The 18,432-nt window shown below is 34.3% G+C and overlaps 1 protein-coding gene across 3 annotated transcripts in view; it reads left to right on the forward strand.

Moving 5' to 3' along the window:
* LOC138705112 (ankyrin repeat domain-containing protein 26-like) overlaps positions 1 to 18,432 on the forward strand; it is a 164,792-nt gene that overhangs the window by 133,379 nt on the left and 12,981 nt on the right. The window contains exons 14-18 of one of the 3 annotated variants that reach the window (XM_069833752.1): positions 802 to 3,765; positions 6,332 to 6,421; positions 13,012 to 13,209; positions 14,370 to 14,452; positions 16,547 to 16,675. In XM_069833752.1, coding sequence (XP_069689853.1) covers positions 802 to 3,765; positions 6,332 to 6,421; positions 13,012 to 13,209; positions 14,370 to 14,450 — 3,333 coding nt within the window. In that variant the 3' untranslated portion in view covers positions 14,451 to 14,452; positions 16,547 to 16,675. Of the gene's footprint in view, positions 1 to 801; positions 3,766 to 6,331; positions 6,422 to 13,011; positions 13,210 to 14,369; positions 14,453 to 16,546; positions 16,807 to 18,432 lie in introns of those variants that run through there. The other 2 variants (XM_069833750.1, XM_069833751.1) reach the window with 2 other exon arrangements.

Below are 18,432 nucleotides of genomic sequence, written 5' to 3' on the forward strand. Positions count from 1 at the left end.
TGCTTTTCTCAAAATAGACTGGAACTTTTATTCATTCTTTCATAGTTTTCTGCAGAAGGGCAAGTCTTTTCATTACAAACCTAGCGTTCTCCAATCTTCCCTATTTTCCGCCTTTTATCTCCACATACAATCCATATATCTTAATGTTATCTACCATTTGATATCTTCTTCTGTCTCGAACTTTTCTCCCGTTAACCATTCCTTCCAATGCAGCTTTCAGGAGGAAGTTTCTTTCTATCCAGTGACCCAACCAATTTCTTTTTCTCTTTCTGATCAGCAGGGGCTTTTATGGTTGCCTTTATCTCTTATTTATACTTCGACTGAGAAAAATCATAGCATTTATTTACTTTTATGATCTGAAGTAAGTAGTTTTTGCATGCAATAAGTATTGTATAAAACAAAAGTATACCCTTTGTGCACTTGTATGTGCAGATTAAAAATACTTTAGAATTGACATTTCTTTTAGAGGGACGTAGTAAAAACCAGTGTTATTGGCTGAATTAATTATGTGGTCTGATTCATATAGAATAAACTGCTATTTTCTTTACATACGACACATATTGGTTCATATTTTTCCTCCACTGAATCATGAATTTCAGAATGTTTTCATAACGGACTGTAATAAGTAGATGCAGAGTTTGAAGAGCGACTCTTGCGATCCTTACAGGCTGCACTGAGCAAAGTGGCAACAGGTTCACCTTCCATCTCAAACATCAGTCCTAAAGTATTTATAATCTTTGAATATATAAGTACGCAAATGTTTATCTACTGTTGTGACATTAATTATTCCTTTCATTTCAGGAGGATGTTTTAAATGCTGTTCAGCTGTTGAATGCTGAGTATTCGAGACTTGAATCTTCGTTATTAAAGCATAATGAAAAAATAGAATTACTTTTACGCAACGTACTGGGTGATCTAAAAGCCTCACCACTGAGGCATGCCCCTGATGAAGATGCAAGCACTTCACACGAAGCATTCAAACTAGTAGAAGAACTGACACAACTGAATACTGAGCTTAGGGGACAGTACCAGCATCTCATTAAACAACTTGAATCTCGGCAGGAAGAGCTGAAGAAGAGATCAGAGACTTTCAAACCAAATGCAGCTAAGGATTCAGAGGAATCATCGATGTTGGAACAAGAATTGAGAAAAGAGAATGCGATGTTGAAAGAACGAGTAGTACATCTCTTGAAGCAGAGTCCTCAGAACTCAAGAGAATTATGGTATGAGCTAAAAGATGAGAATGCCAAACTCAAAGAACAAATTGGCATACTCGTAGAACGTGTTAAACAGGAGGAAGAAAGAACACAGAAACAATCCAAAGCAGAGTCACTCAAAAGTGATGGTATTAAAGCAGAAAATGATGAGCTTAAACAGCAAATAGCTCAACTTAAGCAGCAAATTGGAAAGACAGAAGACCGATGTGATAGGGCAGTTACGGCAAGTGTATTATCAATTAAGGAGACCAAAAGTTCAAAAGATAAGACGTTAAAAGAAGATGAACTTGAACAAATATTAGACAGGGTATTACATCAACAGGAAATACTAAAACGACCATTTTCGATGGAAGAAAGTAGTCCCACCCACGTACAAGCACTGTGGAATGAATTGAAGAACGCAAATATAGAATTACAGAAACGAGTTGATTTGCTTGTGAAACACATCAGAGAAAAGGAAGATGAGAGAGAGGTATGGTCACCGAAGAAGTCTGACGATTTGTATGCAGAGAACATGAGGTTAAAACAGAAGATAAAGGAGAATGAGGAAAAGAAAGATATAAAGGAAGAAGAAACACTGACGGACCCTATGCATAACGAATACCAAGAACAGTATAAAGATTTACTAAATAAATTGAAAGCTGAAAATGCAAAATTAAAAGATCAGCTGCACGCACTTGAAAACCACATACTAGAAAGAGGATCTATAGAAGATAGAGGAGTTATGACAGATCCAGTAGAATGGAAGGAGGAAAAATATTGCAAGGATGAAAACGTAAAACTTAGAAGAGAAGTGTTATGGCTTCAAAACAAAATTCGACAACAAGAATTTAAGGATCTTGGAACAGAGTTTAGTCCACTCTATGAGGAGGATGAAAATTCTCATCTTTCGGATATTGAGAAAATGGAAGATGAGAAGGAAACATTAATACAAGAAGATCAGAAACTTCAAGAACATTATAATAAATCTTCCCTGGAAAAACTGATAGCAGAAAACAGAGGATTGAAACAACGATTAAATTCAATCACACGTGAAATAGAGGAGATGCGTATGGATAAAATTTCTCAGGACAGAGAAACAACAGAAGTGCACCCGGTTAAGATGGAAACAATTCAAACAATGACAGATCCAGATATCGAGATGGTGCATATGTCTATGGAAAATGCAGCACTTCAGTCTCAACTGCTGCAATTATCTAGAGAATACAAAGAGAAAAAGGAGGAACTAGAAAGAACTTTAACACAACTGAGAGAATCTAGAGATGCTTCCAGTTTACTGCTAAAAGAGATAAAGGAAGCATCTTCACACGAAAATATCAAGCTTAAAAAAGATCTAGCAGAAATGAAAAGGAAACTAAAGAATCAAGAGCAGGAAATACTTAAAAATAGAGTAAGTAGCGGTACTCCTAAAGAAAGTCAACCAGCAAAAGTTGCAGAGCTTTGTAATTTACTAGATTACTTAAGGAAGGAAAATACCGAACTACAAGCACAGTTAAAGAAAATGTTGGCAGAGAAAGTTGAAAAGGACGAAGTTGAATTTGGATGTCAGACCCTTTATCAAAGTCAAACAGCTTCTAAAGATATTACATCACATCATTCTGTTGATCAGAATGCTAGAGCAGTTTCAAGTAGGAATCTAGATTCCATAAGTCGGCTCTTTGCTATGGGCTATCCGATCTCTCTGGAAGAGGCTCAGTCAAGAAAAAGTTTTATTACAAAACCTAATGATATTGAAGTTATGAATGTGTCTCTGAATTCAGAGCCCAGCACTGTGTTCGCTTCAATAGCTCGAGATGAATCAAAACACCCAGTTGTACCAAGTACTAGCATGAGAGAACAAGAATTACAAACTATTGACTTCACACACTCGCAAGCTGGGAGTTACTCCATGTCACTATATCCTCCAATGACTCAAGCTGAGAGGGAAAAACAGAATGATTTTGGATGCTCTGCATTGGTATCAGATTCCCAAAGTCCATGTCACATTTCAAATGGGTGCAAATGTGAGATAATAGAATCTAAAGATATAACGCAAGAATCATTTAAGGATGAAGGTAAGGGAAATTATGCTTCAAAATTTCCCTCTGCATCCGCTTTTTCTGGAAAAGTCACGAAACTTTCGCAATATAAAGATAACACTAGTTCTAGTTCTGAAGTCTATTCAGAAGGAAAGTCCTGCCAGAATCAAATTGGTGGTGAAATATCTAGTGATAGTATAAATTCTGCCAGTCAAGAACCACTCTGCAAAGCACATTTTCGACCATCTAGAGATGCAGCAACAAATACACATCCCTCAGCACAAAATCTTGAACTGCAAAGAGAATTACAAGTAGAAAAGGACAAATGTAAGAAGTATCAGCAAAATGTGAAGAAGTTGAAATCTGATATTCAATTGTTAAAGAGCAAACTTGGAGAGAGTAGAAAACAAGGAAAGCTTGATGCAAATTTGGCTTTGAAACAAAATAACACAAATAATAACAATACATTACTTGCTAGTGTTCCAAGTCCTTCGCATTATGACTCAAATTTGGCTGAATTTCAAAGACAGGTAAGCAAGTGACGAAATGGTTAATCATTGGAAGAGTTCTCTTTTGTTATGATGAAGGATGGATGGAGCAGAGAAAAATTCTCTCTGGCACCAGGACTTGAATCCAGGTTTTCAGCTCTACTTGCTGATATTTTATCCACTAAGCCACACTGGATTCCAGTTCCGATGCCGGATTGAATCCTCTCAGTTTAAGTTCCACCTCTTAGTTTCCCTTTAGTGGCAAACCCTCATGCACTGTGTCACAGATGTGTGACAATGACACAATGTCCAACACACTACGTGCTGAGGTGCACTCATTATGAGTGACTAAATGGCCGGGATCCAATATGCGTAAATAATCACTTAGTGATTTAAGATGGCACTCATTCCATCGGATCCTGGCCACTTAGTCACTCGTAATGAGTGTACCTCGTCACATACAGTAGTGTGTTGGACATTGTGCCACTGTCACACATCTGTGACACAGTGCATGAAGATTGGCCACTAAAGGGAAACTAAGAGGTGGAACTTAAACTGAAAGGATTCAATCGAGCATCGGAACTGGAATCCGGTGTGGCTTAGTGGATAAAGCATCAGCATGTAGAGCTGAAAACCTGGGTTCGAGTCCCGGTGTCGGAGAGAATTTTTCTCCACTCCACCCATCCTTCATAATATGCAAAATTCCTGCACGGAAATATCATATGTACTTCAGTACATCACAATAATATTCTTTTTTGTTAGTTGGTTGCTAATACTGCCAGTTACAATAGACAAAGACTTTCTTGGATTTTGTTTGCTAGTCCATCAGTGTGAAGAGTTCTGTTTCTGGGGTGAGATCATCTATAACGAGTTCTTTATTACTCCTAATGATATGGTAAATTAGTATGATGATTAGTGAAGTACCGGTATAATTTTGACTTCCACAAAAAACTGCCAGTAATTTATTTCTGAAACTCTTTTAGATCATTGTAATATGATATTTCAGCTACTCCTGTGTGTTATTTTTAATAAATTATGTTGTTACAAAGTTTTTTTTTGCATGTTTATAAATCATATTATTCTTAGAACATATCCTTATTCAGGCATGCATTTTTATCTTGAGTTGTATTCTATATGTTTTCATTTTTGTCTAAAAATGTAGTAGTAAGATTTTTGTCTAAAAATGTAGTAGTAAGCATACCGGTATTATGTTAATTTGATATTGCGTTCTACATATAATCTATATACGAACAAAAACCTAACATAAAGAATTGATAAAATCGGAGACATGGGTCTCATGCTAAGAATTTGTATCACTCTTAGAAATCTGTTGTCCTCTTATTATGTTTTAACCAGTGAACCTTAAATAGCAACTTGACCACAGAAGACTACTTTCTTTTGTATACCTTACCTTATCCTCGAGGTTTAGACTCAAATATAATATGATTCTAAAAACTGAAATTTATCCACTAAGACCTGGTATCTCCATTCATATGAGTGAAGCATGTAGCTAACCTTTTCTTTCTCAAAATAACAATGAAAGGCATTCAAAATTGTGTGCTATTATAGAATTAGTTACAGAAGGAGATGATAGAACTGTAGTATATCGGTATATGATTTGTTTCACCCAAGTTACAATAGTTTCTGTCAGAGAATAGACTATTTGTAATAAGGATGCACCATAAATATATAATCTAATTCATGGAATGAAATGAGTATTCTACAAAATATATATATTTTTAATGGATTTTATTAATCGCTCAGCACTGTATGAGAAAAGAAATAACATAACAAGAAGGAGGTCAGCCAATTTATACAAAATATCTGAAGAGGACATTTCTCAAAACTTCTCTTTATCACCATTCAGTTAATTTCCTTTTAATATTAAATAACATACATACCGTAGTATTCTGTGTATTCAGAGTGAACCATAAGTAATGCCATTAATTTCAGGGAGTTATTCCTTGAAATATTTCATACAAAAAAGTTAAATATAATTTTTCTCGTTTTTGCTTCCTTTTCGAGATAAAAATTGTTTTATACGAAACACTTCATAGCATGTTTCTGGAAAGCCATTGATTTAATTCCCAATATGCTCAGTCAGTTTAAAAGAGTAATGTGTTATGATAATAAATAATTCAAAGAATTTTAGTTTTGTTCTTTAAATGTGCAGAAATTTGATCTGAACAAATGTAACTTTTCGTTCTGCAAAGGAATTTTACAATGTTACATTTGTTTAAATTAAATTTCTACACATTTAAAGGACAAAACTAAAATTCTTTGAATCATTTATTACCATAACACACTGCTTTTTTGAACTGACTGAGCATATTGGGAATTAAATCAATGACTTTCCCGAAACACGGTATGACAATTTTTATCTCGAAAACGAAGCAAAAACGACAAAATTGTGTTAAAACTTTTTTGTTTGAAATATTTCAAAGAATAACCCCCTAGAATTAATAACATTCCTTACGGTTCACTCTGTATATGGTGTTGTCAAATAATTCACGAAAATGTTTGCGTGAAGCTACAGGTAATTAATAGGGCACCTATATTCTATTCTGTTCTGAAACTACACTTATATTTTCCATTTCATTTTTTGCAGGTCGCTGAACTTGAACAGAAGGTACGAGAAGAAAATTCAATGAGATTTGCTCTAGAAGTTCAAGTAAATAAAATGAGATATGAACTTCAGGTACAGTAATGAATATTTTCTTCTGTGTAACAGCACATTTATTTTAGAATATTTTTTCGATTTAATCAATAGTAGGACAACCATACAGCATAAAAATCATAAAGAACTTTATACATAATATGTTTGGTACTTAACTTTGATTTTGATAGCTATATGGCTTGAAATATACATCCTTGCTATAGCTTCGAATCTAACAGCAAAAAAATCTCTGTGTTGTAGAATGTCGTAACATTTTAAAATAACTAGTCAAGTTAAGTAAAAGATTGGTACTTCAGTGGATCCCTGCACATTGCGTTGCTGGAGAAGAGGCAACTGATTTCTTAGCCAAGAAAGGTAGTAAAATTACTCCAAGTAATCTATACCTGTGTTTTACCACTCTGTTAAAAGAATAATAAGATCAAAATATAACATTTTAATAAAATATTACAATGCTTCCAAAGCAAATGAAAAAAATGGGAGATATTGTGCAATACATCTAATTTCTAATTTAATAACTGAACTTCGGTGAAAATCTGAGGTGGCAACATTCAGATTATTTACGGACCATGATTGCCTCAATAAACATTTACACAGAATTGGTATTGCAGAATCTCCTACATGCCATTTTGTTATCTTAATAAAGATATGGATCAGGACCATCTTCTTCACTGTCCAACTTTTACTCAATTTTCCATTCTTCCTGGTACATATTGGAGTGCAAGAGAGTAAATGGCATCATCGTGAAATTCTCTACATTAGATACAAACTAACCAACCACAAACCACAGTTTTTAAAAATCATAGTGAAGTATAATTTAGTAAAGTAAAACATAACACTTAAGGTTCAATGTGAGAGCCATGTGTAAAACAAATAATAAAATTAACATTTTTCAACAAGAAACGACATCTGTTGATAACTAACGCTTTTCAAATATATATATATATATATGGAGCAACCATTTGAAATACATTTCTGAAAAAGCTCGTAAAAGATTCTCCCTTCTAAAAAGACTAGCAGGAAAGAAATGGGGATGCTCTAGGAATACTTTGAACACTACATACAAAATGTTTATACAGCCAGTGCTGACATACTGCGGAGAAATTTTAATTACTTCATCTTTCATAAACGACATAGAATATGTTCAAAACCAAGCTCTCAGACTCATTACTGGTGGAATAAAAACAACTCCAATAGATTCTATGAGATTCCTCACTAATATTAACAGCATCAAAATGACAATAGAAGAAAAAGCACTGATTCAATATGAAAAACTTATCAGATTACCAGGAAACAATTGGCATTCATACAGTCCTCTCTGCAGATTGAAAACTCAAAAAAGTTTCATATCCATTGTTCAAGAATTAAAACAGAAAATCAATATCCCGAATTTAAAAGAAAACTTACAAATTAAACCAAACCTTTTAACTCTATTAAATATAGAATATAATCTAAATTTAACAGAAGAAATACTGAAATCAGAAGTAAACACTGAAATACTGAAACAATTGTCTTTAGAGACAATTAATATTAGGTACCCTCCACAAAACTGGCTTCATTTATACACCGACGGATCCTTGATCTCCAGAGGACAAGGTGCCGGTGCAGGTGTTACGTGCTGTCTCTTCTCATTTTATAGTTCTCTTGGGTATGGAACAACAAGTTTTGATGGTGAAATCATTGCAATAAGTGAAAGTCTAAGGAATCTTGTATGCCACATCAATAAATTTAAGAATGCAGTTATATTGTCAGACTCCAAAGTAGCTATTCTATCAATCGTCTCTAAACACACACCTTCATCTCAAACAGCAGAAATAACTAAAATGCTCTCTCAATTAATATCACTCAATAAAAGAATTGTATTCCAATGGATGCCATCCCATTGTGGAATCCTGGGAAACGAGAATGCGGATGCTTTAGCAAAGAAGAGCAGCACTGCTACTTACAGACCTGTTACTAAATCTACGTATTACTCTGTGAAGAGATTTATTAAATCTACATACTTAGACTTCAACAAACAAAATTTGATAACTCAATCCCAAGGGAAAAAATGGAACTCCCTGCATCAAAATCCACAGTTAATTCCCGATCTACCACGAAAATCGTCTGTAGCTGCATTTAGATTGGCAACAGGCCATGATTGTTTGGCCAGACACCTGCATAGAATTGGAATATATCAGTCCCCTAACTGCCCATTGTGCAACTCAAAACAAGAAACGGATTCGGAACACCTCAAAATGTGTGCTTCAGTGGCTGGTCATGATAATATCTTTGAAAAATATTGGAGTGCAAGAGGTCAAATGACTTTATTGTCAAATGCCTGGCATTAGAAAACAACAACAGATATATATATATATATATTACAGCAAAGCAAATCAAAATAAGTTTAGTTTGCTTAATTGAGTAGCCAATTTGCAAAACTAGCTATTTGCAAATTAGACGAATTTTGGCAAATGAGGAAAATTGTGTAAAAACTTATCCACAGATGCTAGAGGCATGATTTATAGTTTAAATAATGAGGAAAAAATATTTAGTCTGTCTTCCTACAGGTCAGAAATATATGAATAATAGGTAATTAGTTATATTGTATATTAATTTGCAAATAGCAGGTTTTGCAGCCGAACAGAGCAGTTAACAGGATTTGCAACTCTATAGGTAGCCATATTAACGATACATTAGTTTGCAAAATCTGGTATTTGATCAATGTTAACAGTTTATCTGACAAGACTAACTTGGAAACAAATTGACGGTAGAAGAGAACATTCTTATTTTCGTTACATACCTAAATATTATTAAACACACAAATATTGTACTATAAAAAATTAAAAAAGGAGAATAGAATACTAATGTTATAATTTGAAGGTTTCCTTATGTACTACTGTTTGTGAAAAGTGCAACACTCAGAAAGAATGGTCCGAACGATCCCAAACTCGGGAGATGTGTAAAACAGAGTACCAAATGTAGTGTGTTCGTACGAGTCCCGCTTCAACTGGTCCTACAGTGATGGTCACATACGTGTTAAGCGCTACCGTGGTGAACGCAGTCTGAGAGCCTGCATTGTTGAGCGGCATTGCGGACAAGTTCCTAGTGTGATACAATATGCGATCTCGCTTCCTACATATTCAGGACAATCTGAACTTCAACCGCTACATTAGGGAGGTCTTAGAGTCCAAGGTACTGCCCCTCCCTCAGGCAATTCCACATGCCGTATTTTAGCAGGACAATGTCCGGTCACATGTGGCGAGGATTGTGCAAGTCTTCTTCGAAGAACAACGAGTATCACTGATTTCCTGGCCTGCACGTTCGCCAGACATTTCACCCTCGAACATGTCTGGGATATGGTTGGTCGGCAACTTGTTCGTCATGGTCCTACAACACCCACTCTTGACGCTTTGTGGACTCGCATACAAACTGTGTGGAGGGAGATTCCCCAAGGAACATATCCAGGAACTCTTTGATTCCATACCACGATGCTTAGAAAGTATGATTGCAGCGCATGGAGGCTTCACACCATACTGAAATCTCACGGTCACAGATCAGGTACAGTTCTGTAATTCTAATCCTTGTGTAGTGTCATGTATCTAAACTGTGATATCAATTTCATTTCAGTCACATGTATCCTTCTTGGTGTTGCAATTTCTACAAACATCAATGTAATATAACACTTTACAAAAAGTTCGGTTCTTCCTCATCCATGAGTTCGAAGTCCACTACATCCGTATGTTCATCCTCATTTTCACTCAGGTCTGCAACAGCAAGGTCTTGCTGCTGGTTGAACATTTCGGTGTTGAAGGCCAGGTTTGCATTCCGAAACCAATCCTACCCGAAGTGCAATTTCAGAAGTCTTTCAATATCCCTGATGTTTGCTTCTTTAAGGATGACGCCCATTGGAATGTAGTCCTTTTGGAAATGTTTACCTTTTTTGTTTAAACTTTTGGATTCGCCTTTTCACTGGTACCATTCTCTTCATCATCTATATCTTCTCCCTCAACACTAACAGAGTTATTGAAACAGGATACACCATATCCATCCACACTCATTTCGGCAAAAGTCGAAAAAACTGCAAGATAATCACAGTAACCACTTCAAGACTTCAACACACTTAACATAAAAGGTTAGAAGTCCCCGATAAAGCGTGGGCAGATACTCTCAGCTGATGTCTTAAATGCAGCAGTATAGTCAATTTAACTATACGAGCAAAAAGTAGCTTTATTATCAGCGTCTAATAATATCTTATTCGTTATTTTAGTATGCTCAATGTAATTCTTATGGAGATCGAAATAGCAGGTTTTGCAAAAGTAAAAATGGCATTGTGCAGTTAGCAGGTATTGCATCCTTACGCTCTCCACACTTAGCAGGTTTTGCAAGTGTATGCAATTTTATTTACTAGATTTAAAGGGTTTAGAGTTGGATTTGTAACCGAATGTATGGCTTATTACGTAGCTAATGACGACCTGAAACCATGGTTACCATTATCTCATTTTTCATTTTTTTGACAGTTAGCTGGTTTTGCATCTGGGCTACTCAATTGTTCTCTCCAGTTTGCAGTTTGTAGAGAGCAGTGGTTATTTGTTTTATGGAAAAAAAAACGCTGGAAAGAACTATGTATGCAAGTGAAAAAGGCGATAGGTTCCCAGCAGACCATTTTATGGTGGAAGATTGTAAGCTGTTCTTTCAGCTTTGCATTTTATTGAATGACGCTGTATCAACTGCAAGATTGTCTAGCGTCAATGGAGTCAGTAATAGATGGCATTTTAGCAAGATGAGTTCGCGAATTTACCATGGAATTATTTGACATTCGTTTTACAGTTGAAGGAAAACCTCGGAAAAAACCCAACCTGATAATTAGTTCAAGCGGGATTCGAATCCACGCCCAGCACAGTCTCAGAGTATGAGTTGGGCTTACTAATCCTTATACCACACTGTTGGCTTGTTCATTTTCTTCAGAGCTCATTAAAAAGAAATCTCTCGTACATCTTTATTTTAATGCTCCAATGGTAAATATTTAAAATAAATTAGTATTATAAATTATGTTGACAGGAAGCATTTTACCTCCAGTGAAATAGGTAGGCGCACCTTTAGCTGAATGACTAGAGCATAGGCTTTCCACGCTAGTAACCTGGTTTCGAATCCTGGTGAGTCCAACTGGAATTTGTTGTGGACAAAGATGATGTTTTTTGGTATGTTTTTGCAGGGTACTCCCATTTCCTCTACTGTAATTTCACCATTGCTCCATTAATCATCATGATCATCATCATAATATGGTGTTACGTAGTTCACCTCCTGTGGTGCACCAAGGGCATGGCAGCTGAAAGAACTACAAACTTCGAGTTGGCCACTAGATAGGGGCACTTGAGTAAATGACGGAAGTCAAGTGTTCGCCATTAGTTCAAAAAATATTAATGTTTCAAAAAACAATACAAGAAAAACTGCTTTCAATGAAGATGACGATACTGATGTGTTTTCAGAAATAGTGTTTACATTGTTTTTCAGTTGGATATTTTCCATATTTATATTTCTTTTAGTCTGTTCTCTACTGCTTGAATTCTGTAATACATTCTTTAAAACGGAGAAGACAGATTCTTTGAAGTTTGAAATTTATTTTTTAACTTTCATATTTATTTATTTTTTTTTTAAATCTTTGGAGTTCGAAATTAATTTCTTATTATCTTCAAAAATAAACATTCATGTAGCGAAGTAAAGGGATAATAATGTCATGAAGAAACTTTATTTTTGTTCAAATTTGTATGTGAGTGCCTTTATTGCATATATAAATTTAGTAATCTAATGCATATAGCTATAGTTTTTTTTTTCCATTGCAGATATTTGAATTTTGCGTTATTGACCCAATTTTAAAATATGTAACCATAAAAATAATAAAGAGCATAATTTTTAAAAAGAAAAAGCATATTTACATTTATAAATCTGGTTGCCCTAATGATCATTCATTGTGTTCGAGTGCAACTTATGAAAATATTATTTACATTAATTTTACATTATGTTAATTTTCTTCTTGATGTTTTCGTTCTTGTCGTTTGTTCTCTTTTTCCTACTCCCACCACCTCTTAGTAATCCCCTTCTCCTCTGTCTTCTTCCCACTTCATTGTTTAGACATTTGCTCGTCCAAGTCTTCTAACATCTCTCTTGCATGTTGATTTGTATGGAAGTGCCAATTTGTAAATATTCCCCATTCCTTTTATACGATGGAACTACTTTTCTCTATTGCCAAGTTTTTGTCTATGAAATTAAAATTCAGAGTTTGTTTTCTTGCAGCCATTAATCGTTACAATTTCATTTCTGCGACTTGTATTCCACTCTATTCTTTTATCTTAGAGTCTAGACGTCATATCCTTAAAACACAGACAACTATTACATTAAAATATTGTAAATTTTATGGTTATTATATTTGTTTCACAATGTAATAAAATTTGTTAATTTTGTGATATAAGATTTTATTATTGTCAAAATATTTAAAACTGTTAAAACTTCGAATTTTTAAATATTTTATTTTTGGTTAATTTTTTACTAAAAGCAATAATGAAATTCATATATTTCTTTCTCTCAATTGAAACAAAACATTGTAACACTCTATTAAATCTTATTTTCTGTTGTAGGAGAAGTTACAACTTGAGAAAGAACTCAGTATGCTACGCAATCGTCTGGAGAAAGATTTTGTTTCACGTTATGAATTGGAGCAGCTACGCAATAGCTATGAAGTAGCACTGAGTCGTGCTAAATATGAAGCAGAAATGGCAGCACGTGATGATCTAAATGAAAAATTGTGCCAAATAAACTCATTCATAGAAAAACAGGTACATTAGTTGCCTGGATATTCTTATAGATGTAGAATACCTACAGAAATAATATATTCGCAATTAAACTGATATAAAGATCGTAAATTCATAATAATGTGCTTAAGTGAAAGGGGGACCATTTAACTCCACATTTTGTGTGTGTGTGTGTGTGTGTGTGTGTGTGCGCGCGCGCACGTGCGTGCGTAAGAGAGGGGAGGGGAAGAGAGACAGAGAGAGAGTATTGTGAATATTTTGCTTCATGGATGGTCATTGAAGCTTTTTGTTGCTACTGTGCAAATATATCGATAGAAAATTAAATATAGAATTAAATAGTCCACTCAATGTAACTGCCTATTCGAATGTACGAGTACACTGCTCATTAAATTAGGAGACACTGTCTTTCTTTCATATTTTTCTTCCTTACTTATTTTCCTGCTGTTGTGATTATGTGGATAGCGCATACGCTTCCCAACCAAGCAGTCCAAGGTTCAAGTCCTGGTGTGGGCAATGGAAGAAATTTATCCTCCGTCCACGGGACTGGATGTTTGTCTGTTTTCTTGTGATTGTCCTGTGATGTCTCTGCAGTTGCCCTGTGTCATGTTAATAACATGACCAGGGAGGCCTGCACTTATGAGATTGTCCAGTGTGTGTTTTAGTGATTCTCCCTCTCCTACCCACAGTGGCGTGTAAGACGGAAAAGAGGGAAGTTAAAAATGACAAAGAAAGACTTATTTTCTTTCGTTTGTGTTTCTTTTTTCTTCCTTTTCACCTTTCGTTTATTTCTTCAGATTCAAATTTTCATGACTTTTAAAGTGGTCCCCTCATTTTCAGAGCAGCATACCTTCTACTCTAATTATTAATAATTAATTATATACTAAAATACTAGCATAGTGATGAATAATAAATTGTGTAATTCCGTTAATAATGATTCTAGACACACATTAACTTTCCGAAAATAATTGCTTTCGTGAATGATGATACTTTCTAAGAACGTGAATAGTTTAATACATTGTGTGTTTTTTTTTATATAATTATTTTCTGCATCCTTTATAATACGAGCATTCTACATTCATTTACTGAACATTATTTCTTGGAAAAGTTGTACATTTTTTTTTCAGATGAATAAGAAATATTCAAGAAAAATATTGATAATTATTTTCAATTTTCTATCACAATAGCACCAGTCCCGTCCTTCAAGGACAAAGAAACCAGATGCAGAAGACTGCAATTCTCACTTGTTTGGAAATCCACTTATATGATGGTACATTCCCAAAAGATGCATTCTGTGATTCCTTGAATGAACATGTCCTCTAAACTATTGTGGAATTTGATCCTGTACTAGCTTATATACTTGACCTCTGCATCTACACCCCACTTTGTTTTTATTTCAGTCTTTGGTTCTAATTTAATTATTATTGTTTGCTAAATTAGGCTATAAAACTGGAGACATATTTAATTTTTTATTGTTAGCACATACTCATTGAAAATTATGAAGTTTAATTTCATTTATTTCATTCATTTTTCTTTTAGAAATAAAGTTCCTACAGTATATCCATTAATTTCCTCTTACCACTAGCCTGTACAAGCATGTCAGTGTTTACAAAATATAAAGAACTCTTGGTGATTTCTTTATTGATGTTTACAGCCTGTTAGAAGCTTAGCATAAATATATTTCAAGTTTCATGTGCGTTGACCAATCAGATTAGATATATTTTGAATACCTGCAATTTGCAATTATTTCATAGCTACATTTGTGTTAATCAACTAAGAAAACATAATGTAATGCAAGACCTAACAAACAAATTAGGTTAAACTGACTAGTTTATCCATAAAAAATATATTGCAAGGACTATCTTAACTGGGTTTTCTTCTTTTTTGTCCCAATGTTTTAAATCTCCAGAAAAGCGAAGCAGTACCAGTACTGTTAGCATTAAATATGTCTTAATTGACAGTTTATCAATTCCTTCCTTTCTGCAAATTTATCATTCTATCCTACCAAATCATATCGAACCTATAATTTTGAATATAAATAAAATGTAATAAATATTAATTTATTACCAATATTTACTTTAGAAATGTCATAACCATATCATCCCTGTAGATATTTTTGCTGGTTGATATTAAGGATAAGTTAATTTTCTAAACCAATTCATACCAACAGTATTCATTAATCACTTACTTACTTACAAATGGATTTTAGAGAACCCGGAGGTTCATTGCCATCCTCACTTAAGCCTGCCATCAGCCCCTATACTGAGCAAGATTAATCCAGTCCCTACCATCATATCCCATCTCCCTCAAATCCATTTTAATATTATCCTCCCATCTACATCTCAGCCTTCCCAAAGGTCTTTTTCCCTCAGGTCTCCCAACTAACACTCCATATGCATTTCTGGATTCATCCATATGTGCTACATGCCCTGGCCGTCTCAAACATCTGGATTAAATATTCCTAATTATGTTAGGTGACAAATACAATGCATGCAGTTCTGCATTATGTAACTTTCTCCATTCTCCTGTAACTTAATGCTTTTAGCCCCAAATATTTTCCTAAGCACCTTATTCTCGAATAGCCTTAACCTCTGTTCCTCTCTATTCATTAATCACTGCAGTTAAAAAACATAATGAAATAAAACAGTGAAGTAAAAAGTAATCTATCCAAATTAATCTATAACAAATTATTTTAATTCTGTAATACGAAACAAATAATAATAATAATAATAATAATAATAATAATAACAATAATAATAATAACAATATTGATAATGAAGTCAGATGCACAAGACTAGTACTAGTATCAAGGGTAGGTTATAAGGTACATATCAAGTGTTTTTTGTTCTCCTTGTTTAACCTGTAAATCTTACTGTCCCTAATTCACAAAGTTTCCTACCTCACATTTTAAACTAGAAATTAATTTGTATGAAAGAATTTATGCATGATAAATTCATATGCTGCCTGATTATATGTAATGAAATACCTTAACATATACAAAATGGATAACCATAAATGATGTACCCTAATGAAATAATAATGAAAATACAATATAATTTATACCTTTGTTTATATTTTTCTTTATAGAAAGATCTTTTCTGAGGTATCTTATCTTGAATCAGTGCACTTCCTTCACATATATGTGGATGTTTGTTTAATCCAGTAGCTACTTGAAAGCATGATTGAAATACCCTCACTACGTAAAATAATGACGTTTTTATCTCACTGCTGTGATATATTGTCTTTTGTTGTTACAAATGTATGACAGCAATAATTTACTTTACACATGACACACGGTATTTAGATAGACTTCGTTATGGTTGTAAACAAATGTCTTAATTTTAAATTGCTTTATACTAAATAGGTACAAGAGCAAACCCGTCTCAGTCAACTAAGAAACACTACGGAATCTCAAATGAAGCAAGATTTCCAAGAAACACGACTTAAACTTCTATCAGAACTGGCCAAAGTACAAGCTTCTTTACAAGCAAAAGGAGAGGAAGAGAAAGAACTGAGAGAGAAATGTGAAAAATTGACGCGAGAATGTGAGAAGAAAGAAGACATGAGAAGAAAGAAACTTATAGAGAAATCATATAATGTTAACTTGGCACCAAATTCTAGTTTGTAAGTAATAATGCTATTTCTGAAAAACCTTCCTTTAATTTTTGTAATTACAGTAGAACTTCTCTTATACATTTTACACTGCATTTTTCATACTTATTCGTTTTTTTCTGAGGTTTCAGCAAAATTCCCATACTTTCTATGTTAATTTGTAAATAGATGCGCCCATTCGAGTAGTATAATATTGATTGATGAATTTGCCAATATTACTCCTGTTAAACTTCCAGCAGTAAATAAAAATACAAATCCTATATTATAGTGACCACAAACAAAGAGGTCTGTAGGATAGCTGAGATCCATAACAGTAGTCAGTCAATTAAAAAATTTCACATGTTAACATATATTTCATCATTTATTATGCTCTGTCCATCTCTTACTTCTCCCATTCATTAAAAATGTAATGTGAATATAAGGGTACAAGTATCCAGTGACAGGGATTTCCTTTTGCATTATATGTAATTTTAAATTGCTTTATACTAAATAGGTACAAGAGCAAACCCGTCTCAGTCAACTAAGAAACACTACGGAATCTCAAATGAAGCAAGATTTCCAAGAAACACGACTTAAACTTCTATCAGAATTGGCCAAAGTACAAGCTTCTTTACATTCTTCACTGTTTTATTAAATCTTTAACATTTTCTATCTGTCCAAGCTACTAGTAATTATGTATGTGAGGCTTTTAATATTGTGTTATGTGGTATGTTTATTTGTTTTTCCAGGGTCTTATACACAGAGGTTTTTTCCTACCCATGAGGAATTCATTCTCCCGTGTCGTGGACGAGAATGCTGTGATTCCCACCACACAGGAACAGTAATAGGCAGGCAGGTGCACTGACGGACAAACAGTTGTTTTGCACGTTATTCGTATTCTGTTCCGTCATTCTTGACCCTACATCTTGGCTAGGTATAGACAGTCAGTTGAGTTCAGGTGACTCGTAACAGATACAGGTTAGAACAGTGAGTTTTTATCCATATGATACTTTGTGAAAATGGAGTCTATAGGAATAGTGAGAATATTCCCCGAAGAATTTCCGTATTCTGTGGTTTTAAACCCATCGAGGATGTAGGATAAAGTCTAGAAATAAGAGAGACTGGCTTTGTGATTGATCAGAAACCTTAGCTGTGCCACAGAGATCTCATTGAAGAACATTTACACGACATTGGTGCTAGACTCGAAAATTTGCTGCAAAAATCTCTCCGACATTTAGCGCAGGAGGTTGGTGTATCTTAAAACATCAGTAAGAGTCCCAACAAAATTACTTAAATTGAAGTCATATGAGACAATACAAGTGTACAAATTGCAACTGAGCGATCCTAACGATAGATTGAACTATAGTAAATGAGTGTTACGAGGTTCTTATCAATACAAATAACACGTAAAAAAACAACTGTTTGCCCGCCACACTGCCTCATATTGCTTCCATGTGGTGAGAATCAAGTAGTCTATGAATAAACACGTCTGTATATCCACAGATATATATACCAATTTGTCTCCACAGACAATGTTTTTTTAGTTGGTTATTTAATGATGTTGCATCAACTATTTGGTCATTTAACGTCGATAGGATTGGTGATAACGAGATGGTATTTGGCGAGATGAGGCCGAGTTCTCGCCATAGATTACTTGAC

Source organism: Periplaneta americana, chromosome 8, assembly GCF_040183065.1.
Source record: "Periplaneta americana isolate PAMFEO1 chromosome 8, P.americana_PAMFEO1_priV1, whole genome shotgun sequence".
NCBI classification, from domain to species: domain Eukaryota; kingdom Metazoa; phylum Arthropoda; class Insecta; order Blattodea; family Blattidae; genus Periplaneta; species Periplaneta americana.